Genomic DNA, 24785 nt, shown 5'->3' with positions numbered 1-24785 from the left:
AGTCATGTTGAGAGTTCCAGTGGTTCTCTGTGGCGTATGGAAACACAATGTTTAGAATAAACTAACTATGCAACTTGGCAAATTTTGAGTCAAATGTTGACCAGACAAAAGCAGATGCAAAGTTCATTTATTCATTTTGTATTGATTTGTATCAATAGTAAAATTACAGTTACAGTATTAATTTAGCAGTGAGGTTGAAAGCTTTTTACAGTGCTTATGAGATTGAAGTGCTGACTTCAATCATGTACAGTCAGTGCATTTTGTAAAATACATTATCAGGGACCTGAAATATTGTGAATAATATATGCATATACCTTCAGCAAGGTAGCACAGTTAAAACTGCAGGTGTTGTTTAACACAAAAAATGCTTACAAGAAGTAATGACCTTGTATTGATATATAGTACTGTCAAAGTATCTCAAAGTATGGTCTGAGGTATGCTGGTTTCATATGACACAGTGGTATCATTGACATACAATGTATGAAATATGAAATGAAGATAACTAGATGATCAATTTACCCCCATGTTTTCATATCACATTTCAATGATGACAACAGTATGAATATTTCAAAATCAAAATTTCATTTCAAAAATCATGTGATTTAATACATTGCAGTCATAAAGTTTCAAGCTAAAACAATACCGTACTCGTCCGAGTGTAAGCCCCTGCTCGTGTATAAGCCCCCCTACTGATTTTAGAGATTTTAGAAAATGCATTACATCCGTGTATAAGCCCCTACCCTAGTGTAACTCAAAAAGAGAAAGGTTAGGAGAGTATATTTGGTCATTTAACTTGGTAAAATTAATTTTAGATAATGAAGAAACTATTAAAAGATGTTAAAACAATGGGAAACCAGAGTTCCCTTGACAATATCGTAAGGAAAATGACACGTTTCTCCAGTACCATCTTGATTCTTTGACCCTACTCACCCCCGTCGCCTAAATAGAATAGTCTCACTCACGTCCGCCATTGTTTATTTTCATTCACGGCCACGATGTTTTTCATGCTTGAAACATGCAGTTTCTTTTGTTTGAAGCAATTATCCTTTCATTTGTGAAGACTTTTCCTGGTGACTATCACAATTTTCACTGCTATGTTGTTTTCACAAGATGTAGACAGTTTGATATTGGAATATTGAGTTGCCTTTCCGTGTGGGCAATGCATGCCTGTTCACATTACTGTTGATCAGCAGCATACATGACGTCTTTGTTTCAAGTTTTGGGTTTTTTTCGACTCTGAAATTTCATGTCACTTCTGTATTCAGAGATTGTACAATCAATTTCTTTGGATGTGTAAGTCGATTTTGAAAGCAATAGAAAGATCGAGTGGTGTTGAAAAAAAGCGTGCATAAATTAGCATAAATTAAGCGTCCATGCCAGATAACTTGGGGTTGCTCGAGTATAAGCCCCTCCCCTAGTTTTTACCGCTGTTTAGTGTTGCCGAACCGGGGGCTTATACTCGACGAGTACGGTAATATAATTATACAGATTTGAATTGTTGCTGTGATATGAAAGTGTAAGTACTTTCTTTCCTTCACAACTATCTTCCACCAGTCTTTGTGAAGGGTGTCCGTTTGTAACCCACCATGATTGCCGTCACTTGGAAAAGTTTATCTTCCATATTCTTTATGTTGATGGTGTGCTTTCCTGGTGCAACTTTCCATGCAACTTCATCCACCATAAAAATAGCACTTGGATATTTGGCCTGGATCAGAGTGGAGCTGCTGAAATTATTATCCAACCACACAATGGCCTGTCCGCATGTCACACATGAAATCTTGGTGATAGCCACCACAGCTGTTTGGTTGTCTTTGTTTTGAATGGTGAATGAGAAGGTGATCTGTTCATTCTTTCCGTCACTTTCCCACCATGCTCTTGAATCATATTCCGTGTATCTCCATGGGGTAGTACCGTACACTTGCAAGCTGTGGTTTTTGATCTGCTGTGGCTGGGATGCTGGCCAGCACTGAGCTCCACTCAGCCAAGTGTCTTTGAATCTTGGCGCCAGCAGTTTCTTACTCAAATCAACATTATTTGCAGCATCATAACTAGTTCTTTTATTCACGTTACCATGTGAAAATTCATTACTTTTGTCGTGTGATGTTGGATTTTCATCATCTGTGGATATACCATGGTACCTATAGTAATCATTAATCATCTGTTTGACATAAGCTGTGCTAGACTGAGCATTTTGTATCTCCTTCTCCGTCATCTGAAGTATAAGTTTACGAAATGTATTGACCAGCAGTAGTGCTATTTGCTTGTGTACATGTGCTGTTGGATTTTGTCCATCGTAGTCCACTACATCCGACATTAAAAATTTAGGATGCCACAATTTAGGACAGAATGGGACATTCCAACTCACTGATGTCACAAAGTAATGTTTGGCCAACAACTTCTGCGAGTAATATTCAGAATTGATGCAGTTTTTGTTGCGGATTTCCCGGATGGAGGGAAAGTTTATGTAGATAGGGAAAGGTGCATTTGCCGAGGACAGGATCTGTCTGGTCAGGTCTTCCAGGGGTCTTCCGGTGTCAACGTAGCTGTTCCGGACATAGACATCCTGGATGTCATAATCGACCCCAGCAAATTCAACAAGGATGATATCCATATTAGACACATCTAAGTGTGGCTGAAGACACCATGCATAGTATTCACTGTTAGCAGAATCCAAGGCAACATTGTGCAGTTCAACTTGAGCTTCCGTCATCAAATGTAGCCATCTTGCCACTGTCTCTGCATACATACATTTGCCAAAAATGTTTTCAGTTGAACAACTTTTAGCCATGGACATGGATGATCCAACAACACCTATGTTTATCTTCCGTCCAGTGTACAGAACTTCTCTGAGCAGGGCTTCTAGTTTCTGAATATTCCCTTCATTTGCAAAACTTTTGTACTTCAGAATGCTGGCATCAACACCATACTCCAGGTTTTCATAGTCAAGATAGTCTTTGATATAGCCTAGCAGATGATCCCGAATCTGAAATAACTTTCTGTAAAGTGGGCTAACTACATCTGAATCCTCCACCAGTCTCCATGTCAACGGTACATGCTTTCCTGTTTGATCAATCTGCGAGGCATCATGGTATTTGCTGGCCCCCTTGGGTATCTGTGCCAGGCTGAAAATCATCTCAGTGTACCGCCTGACAGCTCTGTTCTCATGCAAGTGTGTGTTCTGTATCACCAAGTAGATGAATGCTACAACATTCAAGAGTAGCAGGAAAGCCACCAGATATTTCTGACGTAGCTTCATGGCAACCATTCTTCACTCTATAAACTCAGTGTTTTAGCATCTTATGACCTTCAGAGTTGCTGATATTGTTACAACCTGTAAGATTCAGACACAGTATATGATGGAATTTCATCATATTGCAATTCTGTTTAGTACCCATTAAACACCCTTGTGGATTAGAATGGAAATCAACGGCTGAATGACTGTCTTGTACATCACATTAAAGAGAATCCCTAAATTATTTGTATTCGAATTTCTCAATCATCTGAGATACCATGGCAGATGCAACCATTGCAGAAATAGACACAACCCTAAATTCAGTGATCAGGGATTTTATTGAATGCACAGTTCAGTGTCAGGACTTGCTGTTTGTAAGAAGGCAGAAAACTGACAAATCCTCTCTGCTGTATGATCATTGTTGCTGTAGAGAACTGGATACCAGCAATCATGCTTGTTACAAATGCCTAGCACCATTCATAGAAGAAATTCAGGGAAGCAAACAAAGGGAAGACAGAACAATACTTACATTTTTATGCTACAGCAGGCCTTCAACCTCCACATTTCAAGCCGTAGTCAGTTACTCTTACATACATGAGTATATTGTTACCTTCTTGCAATATGAAGTCTAATCTTGAACACACTTCAGAACTCACCATTTCATATTCCAAACAAGAGCAGCATTGCTCTGTTGCTGGGATAGGTGTTTACAAAGAGTGCTGGCAGCAAAGTTATTTCCAAGATTGATTTTTGGATTAGAGGAGAACCATGTGTTGTTTCTCATTGATTTTTTCCATGCACAATGTCACACTATGTACAGTGGAGTAACCTTTCCAGGGTACACAACAATCAATATTTGATGAGGACAATGTAACAGTAGGGTCCAGAATTAGTGATACTTGTTGACATCTTTTCTCATTGTGTCAATTCCATCTCTACAGTATGCGGTAGGTAATGGTGTCATAAGCACAGTAATTAGGAATTAGATTTCAATTGCTTTTAAGTAATCACATTGGATCAATTTTTATTGTTTAGGCTGTGCAGATCACATTGTGCAGTTTTGACCTCACTTCTTCAGTTATTTCTCTCTCTCTCTCTCTCTCTCTCTCTCTCTCTCTCTCTGAATCCTAAAATTAAATGCTTTCATCTCATGGAACTTTGCAATGGCTGTTTGTATTTAAAAAATTAAACCATCATGTTTCCAATTCACAATGCCCAATGACAAACACTGTACCATATCACAGATACAAACCCTAGGCTTTGAAACAATATTTGTGTTGAAAAGCTTTTTTAAGCTCATCATTAATTATCATATAATTTTTCTCTTTCAGTTGCGTGAGGAGTTTGACAGTGGCAATGATGTTAAGTTCCATGATTCTTACAATGCCCACGATGTCGCAGCATTATTGAAAGAATATTTCCGAGATCTCCCAGAACCTCTAATGAGTCGAGATCTCTACCCAGCATTCATTGCAACAACAAGTAAGAGCAAGTAACTTTCTGTGTCATTGTAGATTGTATGTTTAAGTAGTTACAGTGTTCTGCTGATGTAGCAAGTGACCAGCCTTTTGAAAAATACAGAACTTGGCCAAAGTAGCACTTCAAAACAACAATTGTTGATGTTTGAAAAGATTTGCCAGTGGACTGTTATAATCTTTGCAAAAGATGTACCAGTAAGGGTTTTTACCGTGAATTTTTCTCTCTTCACAGACATAGAGGACATAGAGAGAAGAGTGAAGGTGTTGCATTATCTTGTATGTCTCTTACCCATAGTTCATGTGGACACACTCTATGCCTTGATGAAATTCCTCCATAAAGTTTCATGTTATGCCAAGGATTCCATTGATGAGAACGGGGAGGAGGTATGGACAATGATCTTTGCTGTTTGGTACTTTGGGGGGGGGAATTCAGAGAATAGGACAACAGAAAAATATGAAAGAACCACGCTTAATTAAAATTGTCATGTCCATTTGAATATCATAAAGAAGAAATTTAAAATCTCATTCCAAATGTTCATAATAAGTCATCACAAACTTAGAAGCAATAAAAATTTTCAAATCACCACTGTTTGCAACTGAAAATTGAGATATGTAAGTGAAAGAGTGACTGAATCACAGGTAAATGCTGTTTTTTGACAAGGAGATTTCAAAATATTGATGGTTTTTAATTTGAATCTGAAAGAAGTAGAAATGTACAATGTACATGCATGGTACCTGTCAAGAAAAGTGACAAGGGCCTCTCCACCTCAGGTAAATTGATGTTGGTTTCTTTGTAGTTGCCAGGCAACAAGATGGACACCCATAACCTAGCAACGCTGTTTGGTCCGAATCTCCTACACAAGCTGAAGCCTGTGAAGGACAAGGATTTCCACTGTGATGGCTCACAGGAGAGTGTTGAAGAAAGTAGAGAGGTCATTGAAGTTGTTCAGAGTATGATAGAACACCATGAGGAAATATTCCAGGTAAATTGTTGCATTGAGGTCTAATTTCAATTTATGAGATTTCCACTGACATATGCTGATCCATTTATCAACACATGTATGCAAGCCACTCCTTCACATTGAAGGCAGTATTAGCATTAGGCATGGTCCAAGCAAGAAGTATCTATTAATGAATGAATGACAGAAATTGTGCAAATCATTCTTCAAAGCTATGTTGCTGTAGAAGCCAACATCTAAAGTTTTACGTCCAAGACAAATTCTTAAACAGACATGAACTCTGTTCACCGAAGCCATTGCAAGCCAGTGATTTTACTTCGCATGGTGTGTACTCAAGCTAGTGAGATATATTTCAGCACTGATCAAACACCATTTGAATTTACAGACCAAAGTCACCAATTTTGTTGCAGTTATTTTAAATGAAAAACCATTAGAAAGTAATAAAAGATGAAAGGAACTATGACACTATGAGGGATGCTGCCATTTCTAGGGACATCACGCTATGTTTTGCTAATTCTCTTGCAACTTTGGACAGGTTTCTGCGGAGGACCACAATGAACTGATGAAACGTCTCTTGGAGAATGATCCTGAGGCTTTGGATTATATTCTCAATAGAATATCAGCAGTGCAAATGGGGTATGTTTATATTCTCAATAGAATATCAGCAGTGCAAATGGGGTATGTTTATATTCTCAATAGAATATCAGCAGTGCAAATGGGGTATGTTTATATTCTCAATAGAATATCAGCAGTGCAAATGGGGTATGTTTATATTCTCAATAGAATATCAGCAGTGCAAATGGGGTATGTTTATATTCTCAATAGAATATCAGCAGTGCAAATGGGGTATGTTTATATTCTCAATAGAATATCAGCAGTGCAAATGGGGTATGTTTATATTCTCAATAGAATATCAGCAGTGCAAATGGGGTATGTTTATAAAAACAACGTTCAAAAGTGTATCGCTGTGTCATTGGCGCATTATATCAGACATAGTTTGAGTTGAGTATCATGACGCAAAACATTTTTTCTGGACCTTGAGGAAATTATTGTTTTGGATAGCTGGGAAACAATTGCATTCAAACAAAAGTTCACTCAGACAGTTCAATAGATAGTTGCCAATTATCAGCAATTTCTACCATATCTATAATCCTCTCCACTATACCACTAGTCTTTACCACTAGTCTTGTGAGTTCTGCTCTTTTCTTTCACACACCAGTCAAAACAGTACATTTGTCAATACATATGGACTTCTGAAATTGTGATAATTTCAGTAACCTTAGAATATTCCTGTATTTACAGGTACCGTCCAAGTACTAGTGAATCCAGCGTTTTTGATGGCAGTGATCTGTCTTCGGCACCGCACACCCCTACGGGTGATAGTGACCCTTTCAGACCAAGGGTCACCAGCGAGGGCATCCCGCACCACATCAATTCCAACCACAGTGGGCACGGGTCCCCTGCCTCGCCTCCCAAGGGACTGACAGGAGTGAGTTTGGCACACCATCAGGCAAAGTCTGTGAGTTTTAGCGGGGAGGAAGAGGCACAGCCCTCATCCCAGGAACCGCAGCTGCAGCCGCAGCAACCACAGCCAGCAATGCAAACTGCAGCAATGGGAATGAAAAAGAAGAAACAGCCACCCCCGCGGTTGAACTTATCGCAGACACCAAAAAGTCCTCCGGCGTACACCTCACCAGTGGTATTTTATACGCCACCTGTAAGTCCGACTGCACTGCCTAGTTACCAAGAACACATGATCAGAAAAAAAGTGGCCAGTCCCGTATTGGGTAGAACGGCTAGTAACAGTAATCCTGTGAACAGTGCCAGTACTGCCGGTGTGTTGTCAAGTCCACTTCGGTCATCCACACCAGTCATGAGTCCCACTGCAGCCTCATCTGTGTCAAACTACCCAAAGTCTCCAACTCTTGATCCCTGGGAAACACTGTATGTAAACAGAACTGTCACCAATAAAGGAAGTAACAGCACAACAAAAGAGGTTCGGACTGAACTTGACAGTGGTACAGGGTCTGTGAAATCACCACAGAAAACCACAAAGGAATCCACGTCCAATGAGTGCCAAAAGGAGAAGTGGCTGCAATGGCAGAAAGTAGCATCTGAGAACAGTAGTGGAGATATGTATGAACAAGAGACACTGGTCTGAAATGCCGCTTCCTAGTGTGTGTACTAATCAGTCAAGTTTGAAATTATTTAATGAATCTTTATAATAATTTATAAAGAATTTGAAATACCTGAACAGAAGAAGACAGTCAGCTGTCTTTTGACTTTTTTAACTGTATATGACTACAAGGATCCATTGCTGTTGCTAAGGAATACTTGAAGGTGTGATTCTGAATCCAAATGTGACTTTGATGTCAGAGTTGCTTGCTTGGCATGTTTGTGGATTTTTCAGGCTGGACATTGTAAGTGCAGATAATGGACAGGGAACTGTCGGTCAGTATTACATTACCCTAGCTTTGGTAATTTTTTCCTGTGGCTCATTTCAGAAGAGTGGAACACTGCAAGAGACTTAAGCACCTGAACCAGCTGTCTTGAAAACAGTGTGACTATATTGACAATAATGCTTGCAGCTGCAGGATGTGTTATACAGTAAATGGAAATTAACTCTTGAACGTGTAAAAGATGTAGAAAAACAGTATTTGAGTGACTTTCAATGATAAAAAAAATATTTCCACAATCAATTTTGTTTAAGGTTGAATACTTCATGTTGATAAAGTATGTCTTCTGTTGTTTTCTTTCTTGTGAAAATAATTTGCTTGCTTGTAAAATGCTATTGCTGATTGAGTGCCCTACATTTTCAAGTGTTTGATATTCAACCAATCTAGACATTTATGTACATAGTTATTAATTGAAATTGGACGTCTTTAACAAGAAAATCAAGAAAAAATATCATAACAGCTGCCTCTGACGTAAAAGACAATGTGAAGAAAGGACGGCAAATATGCCAGAACTCTTTCCTACATTCTCCAAGCAGAATTCATTTGTGAAGGATACATATTATATCTGTTGCAAGTTTCACAGTTTTCACCCGTGGAGTAATCTGGTTTGAGAATGGGATTTGTAGCAGCTGTTGTGAACCTAGGACAGCAGACTTATACAAGTCAAGCTTGACAGTATTTAATTTGTTCAGGAGTTGCAAAATTTTGTACAGTTGTATAGATGTTGTTGTATCTCCCGTCAAGTGTGCAAGTTCATTCTGGACAAAATTATAACAATTACATAATGTTATAATAATTATCAACAAGTATTTAATTTGTTTTAATGTGTAATGACAACCAAATAGAAAATGATAGTATCTTTTTCCTGAATTTGTTGAGTTGAATCTACCTAATCCACATGGCACATTCATCAGGTTGCAGACTACAGAGGGCGCTTTGACCCTTACACTGCCAGCGTTTAATGTATTTTTTCTTTGTACTTTGTGGTAAAACCACAGTAGCACAGTTGTCAGACGGAACATCACAAAGCGATATTTGTAAATCACAGATTTATAAATCATGTCAATTTTATGATAGTGCCATGTTTGACCATCAAAATGATTGCACTGACATTCAAATCATGGCCATCAAACATGGTGTTCATGTTTTCTGTACAGATTACAATTCAGTCAAGGCAGCCAAACACCTACGATATGGGAAAGCACACAACTGTAATTGAAACAAGGAATCACCTTCGCAGATACTTGCTCTGTTCCATGAGTGCTAGTCTTTATTACGTCAATGAGTATAGATTTACTTTGTACATAAAATCAATGACATTCATTTGTTTATGATATACCATAAATCATGACATCATTTTGAAATTTTAGAATTTGTCAAGTTTAATGTCCATGTTGTGTCCAAAAACATTGTTTTTCAATCATTGTCTGCATGATTTCTCATTTATGTATAATCATAACTAGGTCAGTCTCATGATGTTGATCTGCATAACTATAAAAATCCTGTTTCTCTGACTACATGTTTAACTAATTGAACTGATCAAACTGGATTGAAACCAACATGACACAACAAAGGAAAGTGAACATTTTCATGGAGATTTGAAGTAGTCTCAAGATTTTGCAATCACTTCACTAACTTGCTTTACTGTCCTACCTCATCTCCACTAGTAACAGAAAGATATTGTCCTCAAGAAAAACATGTTAGAAGATGCTCTGAAGATTTCACAACTGTATTTCTTGGAATATGGACTTCCTTCTTGACAAAAATTGTACCTCAATTTGTGGCAAATTCAATAGAAAGTGTTTTCCCATAAAAAAAAAATATTTAAAGAAAATATGGCACAGTTAAGTACCATTCTAGGTGTTGATCAGTTGTTTACATTGTCAGTGTACAGAATTTTTTGCACTTTTGAAGCTCAAAACAACAGTATTCACACCTCAGTGTATCAAGGTGACAATGCTAATAACTATTCAAATTGTTATTTACGGTGTCCTTCTTTCAGGCAGCGTGTTTTAATTGATCAATGTACTTGTTACAGGATAATACCAGTTGATCTTTCCTTGATCTTTCCTAGATATGACAAGAGCTACGGTATGTGCACTGGTTTTACTGCCGTCATTGACTTCAAAACTTTGGTACTTGTACACAATGCTATCATCACATGATCTTTGCTTTGTCACACACATTAATGAACAATGCCAAAAATCATATCTGTAATCATATCCATAAATTTATTATAACTGTTATTCATAATGTTAGTACTATATCGCTCTGTTGTCACAAGTCTGGCCATTTTTTGAATGGTTTACTGTATATTGAGACAGTCACAATCAACATTCTCCACCACACAAGGATTTACATTTACAGGGAGCATTCACAATTATGTACTACGGTAGTTTTTAAAAACACCTCAGAAATGTGTCATACTTAAAAGAAATTCACAGTAAAAGATTTACATTGGTCATTTTATGTGATGTGTCACAATCTATGAATAAACCAACCAATCAAATGAATTGTACTGTGTCAAAGATAGAGCTTTTGGCCAATAACAACTTTTCACTCAACTTTTCAATCAGATAATTGTCATGGCGATTTGTCATTCCACTGAAGCCGCCATACTCTGCCAATATGTAATTAATTTGTATTTTATCCCCTATATTTATGAATAATTGAAATAAAGACATTAAAGAGAGCAACATGAAAACTTTGTGTATTTGTATAACATCTATGACAATAATCAGACCCCGCTGATGCGGTGCATGCCAAAGTCATTACCTAATTTTTAAGCATATTAATAATAATAATTATTATACACCTGTGTCTGTAACCTACGGAGTTTCGTCGTACAGTAAGTTTCGGTATCAGAGAAGGCAGAGTCCAATAACTTTGACACAGAGTACTATAACTTTAGGTGTTATTGGACGCTATTTGACCTTTGACCTCAAAACACCTTTACGTCAATGTGGGGGAAAAAGGAGGGATGATTTTAATTTTGAACAAAAAATATACTTCTAAACATTCAGTAGTTAACAGTGGTCAATCCAAAATCTGTGAATTTGAGTGAAATTATGCTGCTGACCTACAATTTCTACGACGTGCACTGCACTGCGCGGGTTGAATTTCGTTCTGTGCCCTTAGCTGACACACTGAATGTGTTCCCAGTCTGCTTGCAATTGCTCAGTGCAGTGTGCAACAGGCATCCCCAAAAAATGCTTTAATGTTGACTTTTTCCTTGTAAAATTGGGCTAAATAGGTGTATAATAATACGGTTATTCACAAAATACCTGGGATTTATGTCCTCGTACACCGTACGCTACGGTAGTGTCCTCGATGCTACGTGTCTCGGACAATACCTCCGCCGCATGATGTATTGGGACATCAATCCTGGTATTTTGTGAATAACCTTATATAATACTGGTTTATTGATATTCAAAATCTTGACCAACGGTCAAATTAAAATGTTTACATTTTTAAAAATTCAGAGTGCTCACTAAAAGCATAGACCCTTGAGAAAAACTTGAGGGTCTATGCTAAAAGTAACAACAAGTCATCGTTGATGACACAGTCCCCACTTGTTAATGGGTATTTAGATTACATGTCCTAAGAGGATAGAGTCCTCTTCATTAATTGAGACATGCCCAAGTTTTGGCTAAGGACACGAAAAAATTGTAACAAAATGGCTGCCATGCAGCCATATTGGATCATATCAGAAACAAATTGACATACATATGTATGACATAGGTTAATGTCCTTGTACCAACTTTGAATAAAATCGGTTAAGATATGCCTTAGAGTATTATGGCCCTCGACAGGAAAAAATCGTAATAAAATGGCCGCAAGGCAGCCATATTGGATCGTATCACATAACAAATTGACATGCATATGTATGACATTAGTCAATCTCCTTGTACCAACTTTGAATAAAATCCTTTGAAACATGTCTGAGTTATTGCTCTGTACATGAAAATATCGTAATAAAATGGCTGCCTAGCGGCCATATTGGATCATATCACATAACAAATTGACGTACATATGTAAGACATAGGTCAATGTCCTTGTACCAACTTTGAATAAAATCGGTTGAGATTTGCCTGAGTTATGCCTCTGCATATGAAAAAATCGTAATAAAATGGCCACACAGCAGCCATATTGGATTGTATCACAAAACAAATTGACATGCATATCTATGACATTGGTCAATGTCCTTGTACCAACTTTGAATAAAATCGGTTAAAACATGTCTGAGTTATGGCACTGTATATGAAAATATTGTAATAAAATGGCCGCCTGGCGGCCATATTGGATCGTATCACAAAACAAATCAACATGCATATCTATGACATTGGTCAATGTCCTTGTACCAACTTTGAATAAAATCGGTTGAAACATGTCTGAGTTATGGCTCTGTACATGAAAAAATCGTAATAAAATGGCCGCCTGGCGGCCATATTGGATTGTATCACAAAACAAAATGACGTGCATATCTATGACATTGGTCAATGTCCTTGTACCAACTTTGAATAAAATCGGTTGCAACATGTCTGAGATCTGGCTCTGTACATGAAAAAATCGTAATAAAATGGCCGCCTGGCGGCCATATTGGATCGTATCACAAAACAAAATGACGTGCATATCTATGACATTGGTCAATGTCCTTGTACCAACTTTGAATAAAATCGGTTGAAACATGTCTGAGATCTGGCTCTGTACATGAAAAAATCGTAATAAAATGGCCGCCTGGCGGCCATATTGGATCGTATCACAAAACAAAATGACGTGCATATCTATGACATTGGTCAATGTCATTGTACCAACTTTGAATAAAATCGGTTGAAACATGTCTGAGTTATGGCTCTGTACATGAAAAATCGTAATAAAATGGCCGCCTGGCGGCCATATTGGATCGTATCACAAAACAAATCGACGTGCATCTGTATGACATATGAAGTAATCCTTGTACCAAGTTTGAATGAAATCGCTTCTTGCATCTCTGAGATATCTGCGTGAACGGACGGACGCACGCACACACGCACGCACGGACGCACACACGCACGGACATGACCAAACCTATAAGTCCCCCCGGACGGTGTCCGTGGGGACTAATAAAGCAAAGAACTATAAACAGTGCGCATAAAAAATAAAAAATATAAAATGTTAGAATAATGGTACAACACAAAACTGTAATGGACAAAAAGGAAATCGACAGCAAAGTATGGTAAAACACAATGAATGAAACTGAAAATCATTGTTTAAACAACATAAAATACTAAAAACACTCAGCAAAATAGAACTGAACAACCGTAGACCCTCAAGAAAGGGTCTACGGAACAACTAAGAAAGTCTCAGGCATTTGAGAGAAGCTTTAAACTATGTACCACTGGGTTGGATTCTGTGTATTTTGTGCAATTTTGAAATTCCTCAGACTACAATTTCTTGTAGAATATTTGTGATGGTGAGATTGGTCTGTGAGGAACATATGATGATGAAGTTTATACTCAGGATTCAAAAGATCTTCCCTTCTTCACTAGAAACTGTTACATTTGACAATTTTAAGTCAGTAACTTTGGTCCTAATTCGTATCTGCAAAGTCTATTTGATATATTATCTACGGTGCATTAACCTTTTGAACCCTGACACCTGGTGACCTATGACATTATACAGACATTTTTTTCCAAGCCAGATTCAAAGGGTTAAACTGCCCACTTTTTAGCCCATCACCATATATCAACACATTACTATTTCCTGAGCGCTTTAACAAATTTCTTGGGTGTCAAAACTTGATAACACCGCATTTTCACACTACTAGGATATTCAATTTCTTCTACAGAATCACCAGACAGATTATTAAAATATAACAGTCTGAATTTATCATATTAGTTCATAAGTAGATGAACTGATATCGCATCATTCATTGTATTCAGTTATATGTTTGATATTAGTCTGTCAACAGATTTGTGATGCACTTTGTCCAGCCAGTCAATCAAGATTTGATTCACTTCACGGGGTCTGTAATAAATGGGAAAACATTACAGTTAACAAAGATCTAACAAAAAAAAAAAAATAGTGTAATTGTTTAAATCTAACCTTACCTTGCTATTTCAAACTAGGGTTGCATGACAAAAGTTTGTAAAAAACTGATTTTAACATTTTTGCTCAATAATTGATAATGTACACAAAATGTATATACTACACTCTCATGAGTTTCCCTGTTCACGAGATATTGAACAATCCATGGCTAAAACCCACAGACATTGTATCAAAGATAGCTGCTTTTCAGAAAACTACTTGAAGCAAACAAATAAACGTACTTCTCCCTTTGTGTCCAGTGTCCGGTATCTAAATTCGCTCTTGTTAGATTTGGAACCTGTAAGAGAAAAAACCTTCAATCACACTGTAATCATTCATTGTGTTTACTGGTGTCAAAATCTGTGAGTTAAAAAAAAGAAAAACTGCTACAATCAGTCCTTGTGAGGGTGCTGTTTTTGACTGTCAATTAGCCTGGGACCTGTTGCAATTACCCTTATAATCTCACCAATATCCCAAATCTCATAACCTTACCAATATTCCAAATCTGATTAAAATCAGATGTACAGATGGAGACTGTCTACATTCACTTGTTATTTGCTGCTCTGGTTAGCTGTTGGTCACCTCACTACAGGGAGGCAAATGTAATTTATATTTATTATAATCAGATTGCAATATATTCCGAACACAATGAAAAAACACTCTACTCACCCAGTCATCCATGGGTTTGCTGGTCTCTGGAGTCAACACTGGGTCATGGGTAGCTGTCACCATCAGGGATGGAACTGTAATCTGTTGATTCCACAAATTATGATCACAAATAAAGTACTATTCACACAGTGATTCAGTCAGATTTGTGACTTGAAGACTGGCCATTTAACTTTTTTCATTCCTACTGGGCATTAATGGAAGTACTTATACATGTTTATTTTCTTACGCTGATGACATACTGCTTATGCAATGCACTATTGTAGGTATCCCTAAATTCACTCAGAATACATTTCAAAATTGTTTCTGGTAAGCCTACCTTCCTTGCATGTACTTTGCGATTCCATTTCCAGTTGGCGTCATTATTTCGATACCAATTCAAAGGGCCCCTGAGCCAAAACATGGGAACAAAATAGTAAGTTTGAAATGCACTGGGAACTGCATGGATGACCAAACTTTGCTAAAGTCACAAACTTATTTTCCTTTGTTTTTAGTTTTTGTCTAGGTTGAGATCAGTGTTTTGAAGGAATGAGCAAGATTAATGCTGTTGAAAAGTTGCTTCCATTGGTAATGCATTTATTTTCACCAGACAGTTTATCAGGGTAAAGCACACAATTTCTGTTCAGCCCTCAGATCATTGGAACTTGCATGTAAAGGCATGATAGCTGCAATTTTGGTAATATTTTTCAATATTTTGGTCTTGTTAAACGTAAGCTTTTCCTCACTTTTTCTCCCTAAAATAATGATGATATACAAATTATTATCTGACAAAAACACTATGAATTCAGGACATCTTCAGGCACTGGACAGTACACGTATGCAGTCCATATTGACAAGTTGAAAACAAGACATTCTAACATGTTCTTTGGAGTAGAATATTAACAACTGCATGTTACAACTTTTGCATTTTACAAATGACCAAAAAAAGTACTGATGACTGGGTCATGAGATACAATAAAATGTTCATCAAAAATGTTCCTCTAAAAAATTATCATCATGCTCAGATAAAGTTAGTTCAGCTTCATAAGGGTAAAGTCAGGGTCAAAGCTTGCCGGTACATTTTATACTCAATGAAGCTTGATTCATATTAGACGATAGTTTAGATAATCAAAAAAATTCAGGTGAAAATGTCTTCTTCAAAACAGCATGATAAGTCACTGCAATTACTTCTAGCTCCTCCTAATTATGAATTCATTATTTACAAAATAATGGTTTGCATTAAAATTTTAGGATTTTTACTCCCTACCTGAATCCATTTTTCTTGAACTGTTGTACACAGTAATCAATGTCAGCCTGCGTCATGTTGACAGGGCATGGAGGCTTTTCAGGATAACCTACCAGCAAACCACCTGGAGATGTAGGTGAGAAAAGAGCATGATGGGTAATATATTTCTGCTTTTGTAAATTTCTGTTATTCAGTTGAAAAGAGTTATCAATGAAGTGATCAAGCTATGCACTAGCACTCTCTAACTTAGCAATGTCAAATCATTATTCCAAGTTTATCATTAACATAAGCTAAAGCCTCTCACAAATAATAATATTTGTCATAGAAAGATGGGACATTCGGAGGAGACAGCCACAATTAAGTTACCTTTTCACTCATATTTTGATGACTAATGTTGTCTTAAAAACTCACTATCTCACTAAACTTTTACAGCTGTCAGGTATTTGGTGTCAAATTCACATCTGATTTACTACCAGAGTGCACTGCATCAATATGCCAAACTTACGTAGCTTGATTGCATACATCTGTAGCTTTGTAAAAGCCTATTTTTCAAAACTTTGTACATCCAAAAAAATGCTTGCTCATATTTGAATTCCTTTAAATGTGGCAAAAGCCTTATAATCAATTTATCATATTTCCATCACAAACATATGAATACAATTATTTCAAAATTGTGGATCTATTTCAATGGCTTTAAGAGATGGTCCAGTAATAGTTTGGGTGATCAGTTTCAAATTTCCACTGCAAAAACTAGCTTTAGAGTAAAACATGACCCAATATAAAGACATCACATTTACCTCTAGCTCTGACGTTAGATGTAGATGGGGGATCCTTTGACGCATATTTTTCATCCTGTTAATTGAAAACAAAGTTTTATATCAAACGTCTGACGGAAAATGATCGCGTACTATGTGCATTTATCAGTTCTCTATCAATACCAGTATCTTTAACCAAATGTCCGACCAGTGTCTATCCGATGAGTCATTTATGAGACAATGATTGTATACACAAGAAACTCTTGGAACGTACTACATATGAGACACTTAGACACACTTTGTGTTCAGTATTTCTCAGAAATATAATTTTATCAAAAGTCTTGAATGTCATATACTACTTCTACTGAGCAACGATGATGTCACAACATTTATCTACCATTTCAGTGCTTACCCTCTCAGTGGGATCTGAAACACGTAAAATGACCTTCAGTGTTCTGTCAAGATCCTTTTCAAACTCCGCTTCAGCTGCACCCTATCGATAGAGAAACATGATGTATGCAAATATATTCATCTCTTCAATGAATGGCCAATCATGTAACTCTGGTTTGACAAGAACACACGTGATACATGAACTCTCACACAAACTAGAACATACGGAGCTTGGCCATATGTCAAACTTTCAATTCTGTAATCGTCATCAATACATTTTTAAGTGAATGTGAGTACAGAGCTGTCCTGAAAATGTACACATGATTAAAGATGTTCAGTATAAATATCTTCCACTTTCACTCCGTCATGACACCACAAAAGACTTACTGTTAACAATTTAAGTAAAATAACATAAAAATTTGAATCATAATTTGTGTTTATACTTACAACATCCTGGAAGTACAGCTGATAGTCAAATATTCCTGGGTCATCACCTAATAAAGTCGCAAGCTGATCAGTATTGGGATCAATGGGGAAAAATGGTGTGTTGAGACTAGCTATACCCCTATGGTAAAAAAAAAAACAAAAAACGATTGTTAACATGTAAAAAAACCTCTGCCATTGATTATTTGAAAAGCTGTGTATATTACCTGGATAAAATATCTCTGCTATGAAGTACATAACCCACATATAGATTTATGGAAACACTGCCTTGGCCAGGACAAACCCAGTTACAACATCAAGGATAACTTTGACTACATCCAGTTTAAATAGCATTGTCCTACCCTGACACTTCCATCATACATACCTTATAGCCTCTACATGTCATCTATGATCTAAGCAAATTAATGGGCAGTTATTTAAAATCACCCATCGGGCAGGTGACTGTAAAATTTTATCTGTCCAGCTGGAAATCCACTTCTGCCCTGGGCAGGTGGTTCTTTCCTTAGTACTCTAATTCATCCTGCTTAGTTAACCCAATCAGGGCTGTAATTTTTCCCCCAAAATTTCAATGCAATATTTACAAATTTTTATGAATTTTTCTGTAATTTTTTGATATTTTTAGACCAATTATGCATTGGTTATAGAACCTGTATACCAAATATAAAAGCCCTAAGACATGTTTTTTCGAAAAAAATTTTTGACCAAGACATACATAAAACTCTCTGGAATATGAGGAATACTGCCCTTAAAGACTCAACATTGATTTGTGTTTAAAGATGGACTCTTTTTCCTTTGCGTCTTCTTTTTGTTTTGTACTTAATGACACTGCTTTTTCTGCAGTTTTTGCTTTTTAAACCGTTTCAAAGGTAATTAAATAAATAAATAAACAGTTTTTTATCAAACTTGTGGGAAAAATCTGAAAAAAAATTTCAAGATAAAAATATTTTCAGCATTATATTCTATAAAGGCAACAAAAATTGACTTTGGCACTCAAATGGTTAAATGATATTACAAGCATTTTTCAAGATACAGTTTTCTGGAAGTTGATCATGTTATACATATATTGATACATATAGTCAGTGGGGGGGGGGGTAATACTCCAATTGCTCAAAGGATACTGGAGAAGCAGATTTCAGATATATACAATGCAAGAGAGAAACAGGTTACGAAACAGGTATTCTGGAGAGGGCCGCGCATGTCCACCCTTCTTTTATATTTTCATGGAAGTGATGTCTTTACTTGTATTTCTTAAAAACATTGTTATTACATGGTTGGCACATTTAGCTATCAGTAACAACAAGTGTCCATGTCAGCATCAGAAAAGTGACACAAGTACAAAGAAAACATAGGGCCAAAGTCCCTGAAGCTACTATAGACATGGATACAAAATTAAGTATTTCCTGACTGTATGAAATTATCTCACTTAGGTCATCCTAGGGACATGTAAACCAAATATTAAAGCTGTCTAACCAGCGGTTTTGAAAAAACAAGCGACTCAACAGTTGACAGCGCTCTGCTGTGTTATGTAGAGAATAACCTTTTGTGACACATGTATTGATGAAGAAGGTGGATATCTTTGATAGCTCATTTCAGGATGGCCTGACCAAAAATGGAAAAAAATTCCGTAAAAATACAGATTTGCATACTTCATCAGACTATATTAGTCTATAATAGCAAATAAACGAGATTACATTCTAATTAAAGTAAACAAGACTTGCTTAAATCAAGATTTACGTCATAAAAAAACAGCATATCTGTCAGGTTTTAAAGAATCTTGAGCTTGTTATCTTTTAATATCAGTATTTTCATCCTATTAACCAAGCACATTTTAACTTTCAAATTAACATTGTAAGTTCTGTTGAATAAGTTGAGACTGTACGTACTCAGAGAAAGCACACTGAAGAGACAAATGTTTGAAACTTAAGAACTTCAAGGTCATCAAAAGCATTATAAGGAATCATGTTACACTTTCATTGCACTGTTTACACAGATTGCATAATTGCCATAAATAGCACGAGGAATCTTACAGCCAAGCTTTACCATAAAAACCCTATCACTTTGACCACTCTTTTAATTGACCACTCTATTTTTTTCTCCAAAAGTAATCTTATCCTTACCAACTCAACCATAAATGGAAATTAGAACTTTCTCTATCTCTATTTATTTGACCACCCTATCATGACAAACTAACATTATGAGCAATTTCTTTTAGATAACATAAATGGTGGTTCAGAATATATCAAAGTTGGGATTCAGGAAAGTTGCCTTTACATGTTTTAATCCTCAATTCACGATGAACTGTCAAAAAAAGTTGAACTTTCTGATAATTCCACACTAAAATTATTTTGGCTTTGATGATTTCCTAATTAATTCATTATTTAAAATTATATTAATTATTTTTTTCTGGGTGAATTGATAGGGTTTATACAGTACAAGAATTACATACAATGTAAGTCAAACTTTGACCAAAAATGACAAAAAAATTCCTTAAAAATACACATTTGCATATTTCATCACAATTTGAACAAATCTAAGTTGGGTTATCCCGAGGGACCTTTATACCAAATAACAAAGCTGTCTGACCAGCGGTTATGAAGAAGAAGATTTTTTACCAAAAACACCTTTTTTGGCATTAATTTGCCTATTTTCAACAATATCAAAAAATTAAAAAAAATGGTTTCTCAAAATCATATTTTTCATCTACTCAACAAATATCAAATCAGTAAGTACTGCGCTTCTAAAGATATTTGAGTGGACGGACGCCTCACAAACGGACATACATACATACATACATACATACATACATACATACATACATACATACAGACTGATGACGGACGCCGGACGGATACCCATCCCAATAGCTTCTATAGACTATAGTCTATAGTAGCTAAAAATCTGGTCATTTATATACCTTAACCTGTCAGGATAGAAGAGTCCCATGTGCCAGACAACACCACCACCCCAGTCATGGCCAACGAGTGTTGCGTCAGAAATACACTGTAAGTGAAGAAATATACATTTAAATTGCAATAAATGTTTCGATGTTAAACAAATTTGTGCAATATAAACATTTATTTTTTAAAGACATGTACTTCAACCACATATTCTCAGTCAACTTACCAAAATATCCATCAAGTCAACCAAATCCTAGGAATTATAAAAGAAAGCAGATTGTTAATTAAATCTAAATGACAGATTACTTTTTAGAGGGACACGTAACTATGCATCAACAGTTCTGTAAAATAAGAAAACTTGCTTAATTACATTCATGTATTAAGGGACAGTGGATCATTAATACATGGAAATGGTTTAATGAAACTCATTGTCTTTGACTTTAACCTCAAAAACCCCTCCCATTTCTAAAACAAAGGGCCAATGTCCCTGAAGCTACTATAGACGTTGATGGTACAGGGGACGTACATACCATAATACCAGATATAGGATGTGCAGAGGTCCTTTGGCAAAATTCTTTTGGCAGAAGAATTCAGTATGGTTCATACTTACAGACCCCTATATACACATAAAAACTGGCAAAAATTGCCCCCCCCCCCCCAAACACAAATAAGTATTTCCCATCGTGAAGGATCTGTATACCAAATATCAACACAGTCTGACCGGCAGTTTTGAAGAAACAAGCAACCTAACAGACAATAGAGCTCCCCTGTGTTATGTAGATAACAACTATTAGTGACACATACGTTGATGAAGAAGGTGGCTATCTTTGCTAATTCATTTCAGGATGGCCTGACCAAAAAAGGCAAAAATAGCTGCAAAAATACAAAATTGAAGATTCAATCATTATTTCAATATACCACATTAAGATAAACCCTAGGAACCTGTATACCAAATATCAAAGTTATCAGAAGAGCTATTTTTGAGAAACAAATTTTTGATCAAAAATGGCAAAAATTGCAGATTTCATCAAAATTTCAACACATCACATTAAGTTAATCTGTAGGATTCTGTATACCAAATATCAAAGCTATCAGACAAGTTATTTTCGAGAAACAAACTTTTTAACAAAATGTGGCAAAAATTGCCCCAAAATACAAAATTGCAGATTTCATTTTAATTTCTATATATCATATTTTGATCATCCCTGTAAACCTGCCAAATATCAAAGCTGTAAGACGTGTTTTTTGCGAAAAAAAATCTTTGACCAAAAAAGACAAAAATTGTCTTAAAAATTCAAATTTCCATATTTCTACACAATTTGAACAAATCTTAAATGGATCATCTCTAGGGACCTATATGCCAAATATCAAAGCTGTCTGACCAGCGGTTTTGAAGAAGATTATTTTTAATGATTTTTGACCAAAAAAATGACAAAAATTGCCATAAAAATACAAATATTGTATAATATTGATGTATTTCTCTGAGCCAGGATATTAACCTCTCATATTAACATATCGTGTTGCCCTACGACATTGACATCTGACAGTGACATTGACAGTGACTTGTATGCCAAGTGATCACTGCGTGTGCTTAACAACAGTGGACAAAAATGCACACTCCTCAGGTTTGTCAGCAGCATGTCAAGATGCCTGCGGGTTGCAGAAATGATGTGCACAAAGCTAAGGCACGTAATCAGCTGTCAAGTCCAGCTCATCCATTGGGCAAGAGTCTCCTACACCATGTTTTATCACTTTTTCAAATATGCCACCATGCATATATTCGACCCCGGTTTTAGACAAATTAAACGAAACCATCGTGAAAATGATTTATGGTCATGACCATTAATTCATTTTTGCAATGGTTTCGTCTATCGTCTCTAAAACTGGGGCGGAGTATATGCATGGTCACCCATTCATTCATTATCTTTCAACATGTCAAACAAAATAAGTAGTATCTCGTATCAAACAAAATTCATGAAAAATGGCCCACTTTGTCCCTTTAAGTCTGGTACTGACTCAAAGAGATTTCCAGAAATCCTGAAATTGGCTAAAGGAGTTCAGAAATATCGTAAGTTTGAAAGAACATGGCATGTGGTACTTGCCTTGCAAAGTTTCTCAAGAGTGAATTCTTCAATATCTGGATAGGGAATAGAAATCAAAATTGGTATGAGAGCTGGTCTGGCAAGCAGTAATTAAATTGTAAGGTTTCACCAAAAGCATTTGAAACTGAAGACAAAAAAACTGAAGCAGCCTATTGCTGGCAGTTAATCATCTTAAGTTGCTCAGTTCAAAACATTGCATTGACATTGAAACTGAACACATATATTCATTGTCCTCATTTTAACTATAAAACAAATAAGGAATTAATTTTTTTCCATTTGTAACTTGCTCACCTGGTCAAAGGTCAACAATATTATCACTGTACGACCTATGGTTCAATGTTATATGACTGATTTGTACCTGGTGGACTTGATGAGTCTCCATATCCTCTCATATCTGGTACTATCACTCTGTAACCTGCAACGGCTAATGCTGGAATCTGAATTACCAGAGAAAAAAGTCAATCATATTCGTAAAGAGTGTTGAAGATACAAGAAAGCATAATCAACAAGATAAACAAATTAAAACAGAATAAATCTGATCTTTGACTTTTTATTCTTTATCCTAAAAGCATCACAGTGATTATCTTGCTGTTACCAATACTCTCTTTCAAATAGTAGAAGTACAATATTGTGAGGGATAGACACTTTGACATACATGTATGTTCCACTGGTATTCAAGAATTTGCTCAGAGTCAAACTGATAATGGAAGTAGTTTGATTGCTATCGCTGTTTTGGAAGATCATCATCTGCTGTTCCATCATGTGTTGGAAGTACTGCTCAGTTCATTTATGAAATGCTGCATATAATAACCAAAAGGTAACTATTAGTTCAGATCATAAAATATTCAAAATTCCAGTGAGAATCACATTTAGTGAGATACTGCCTGCAACCTACTTATACACATCATTTCCATAAAGGTGTACTTTGAACTAAACAATAGCTACACCTTGAGCAACCTGAACGTGTGATTCCTCACTGACCTGATATCTCCAAGAAAACCAACTCTCTGGGAAACCATGACAACAGATGACAGCTGGACCATCACCCATATCAACAAAGTGAATTCGATGGTTTTCCTGAGAAGAGAATATGCATGCGCTATCATAAGATTTAAAATATTGACAGACCTGTCAATTACCTTCTATCTACCATGTCATCAGCACTGCTCATTTAGCTTGACCTCAAATGACCTCAACATGGCAAGAATCAGAAAGAACACAGTCACTTTGTCTACCAGAGTGTTCCTTAACTTTTAAGATTCCTGAACACTATAAATTTAAAGAAATTTCTTTGGTAGTATATATACATGTCTTTGACTTGCATTTCCATAACTACAGACATATGGGTGCAGTAACTGCTTTATTTGCACTAATGCATTAATTGTGAATTTTTTCTTTAAGATAAAAACACTGAATTAAGAAAATCTTAATTGTTACATTGTTAATCAAATAATTCTATTTTGACTCACCTTTGTTGTTATGTAAGAATGACACACTGTGTCTGGATTGGCTGCTGGGGGAGTTTGCTCTTCAAACACCTGTAGATTGATGCAAAACAGACTGATACAATATTTACCTTCAACATTTCTTGTTACAGCTCCTTTTCCTGAAGTGTGCATTATACGGATATTTGAATTAAGAATGTTCAAGAATGCAGTCAACTACAGATTCATATTCAAATTTCTCATGATACTCACATTGACCTGTGTGACTTCCTGTAGTTCTTTGAGTGCAGTAGTTGGGTCTGATACTTTGATAGTGTGTATTCCCATCTCACGCGCCGGCTTCAAATTCTCCTCAGAGTCATCTAGAAACACTGTCTACTTGATAAAAATACATGATCTTAGCAGATATGCATAATAGAAATAAACCTGGCAAAGTATTTCACCTCCTCTTAACATATATATGGGTCACCAGCAAGTAGAAATCAGATATTAGGTTGAAAAATTACATTTTCAGTTTTATGAATTTTTTTGAAGGGGGTCATGTGAATTTTATCCTTGTGAAGTTTCACAACTGAATTCCAGCTGAAAATTGGAGAAAAGTGTTTACAAACATACATACGCATGTATTGCCTATCAGGCTGCCCTGAAAATACAGGCAATTCTATTGAGA

General features: G+C 36.2%; 3 protein-coding genes across 4 annotated transcripts in view; 1 reads left to right on the top strand and 2 right to left on the bottom strand.

Annotated features, from left to right (window-relative positions):
- Positions 1-10829, top strand: part of LOC139132010 (rho GTPase-activating protein 6-like) — a 148702-nt gene extending 137873 nt beyond the window's left edge. For both annotated transcript variants that reach the window (XM_070698364.1, XM_070698363.1), the window contains 5 exons: positions 4564-4714; positions 4943-5094; positions 5508-5693; positions 6205-6305; positions 6972-10829. In XM_070698364.1, the coding sequence (XP_070554465.1) occupies positions 4564-4714; positions 4943-5094; positions 5508-5693; positions 6205-6305; positions 6972-7830 (1449 nt within the window). In that variant the 3' untranslated portion in view covers positions 7831-10829. The remainder of the gene's footprint in view (positions 1-4563; positions 4715-4942; positions 5095-5507; positions 5694-6204; positions 6306-6971) is intronic.
- LOC139132012 (uncharacterized) lies at positions 1430-3901 on the bottom strand. Its single transcript, XM_070698367.1, has 2 exons — positions 3762-3901; positions 1430-3331 (listed from the first exon to the last, which is right to left on the bottom strand). The coding sequence occupies exon 2, from the start codon at positions 3263-3265 to the stop codon at positions 1541-1543; it is 1725 nt and encodes a 574-aa protein (XP_070554468.1). The 5' UTR covers positions 3266-3331; positions 3762-3901; the 3' UTR covers positions 1430-1540.
- Positions 9482-24785, bottom strand: part of LOC139132013 (bifunctional epoxide hydrolase 2-like) — a 30692-nt gene continuing 15388 nt past the window's right edge. Inside the window, exons 6-20 of the mRNA XM_070698368.1 lie at positions 24368-24490; positions 24140-24208; positions 23652-23747; positions 23029-23107; positions 22671-22705; positions 20795-20821; positions 20586-20671; positions 17675-17792; positions 17250-17330; positions 16880-16934; positions 16104-16206; positions 15177-15246; positions 14861-14941; positions 14434-14489; positions 9482-14131 (exon numbers count right to left, since the gene is read on the bottom strand). Coding sequence (XP_070554469.1) covers positions 14047-14131; positions 14434-14489; positions 14861-14941; positions 15177-15246; positions 16104-16206; positions 16880-16934; positions 17250-17330; positions 17675-17792; positions 20586-20671; positions 20795-20821; positions 22671-22705; positions 23029-23107; positions 23652-23747; positions 24140-24208; positions 24368-24490 — 1164 coding nt within the window. The 3' untranslated portion in view covers positions 9482-14046. The remainder of the gene's footprint in view (positions 14132-14433; positions 14490-14860; positions 14942-15176; positions 15247-16103; positions 16207-16879; positions 16935-17249; positions 17331-17674; positions 17793-20585; positions 20672-20794; positions 20822-22670; positions 22706-23028; positions 23108-23651; positions 23748-24139; positions 24209-24367; positions 24491-24785) is intronic.

Source organism: Ptychodera flava, chromosome 4 (assembly GCF_041260155.1).
Source record: "Ptychodera flava strain L36383 chromosome 4, AS_Pfla_20210202, whole genome shotgun sequence".
In the NCBI taxonomy this organism is placed as follows: Eukaryota; Metazoa; Hemichordata; class Enteropneusta; family Ptychoderidae; genus Ptychodera; species Ptychodera flava.
The sequence above is the reverse complement of the archived record's forward strand: the minus strand, read 5'-3'. Positions and strand labels throughout refer to the sequence as shown.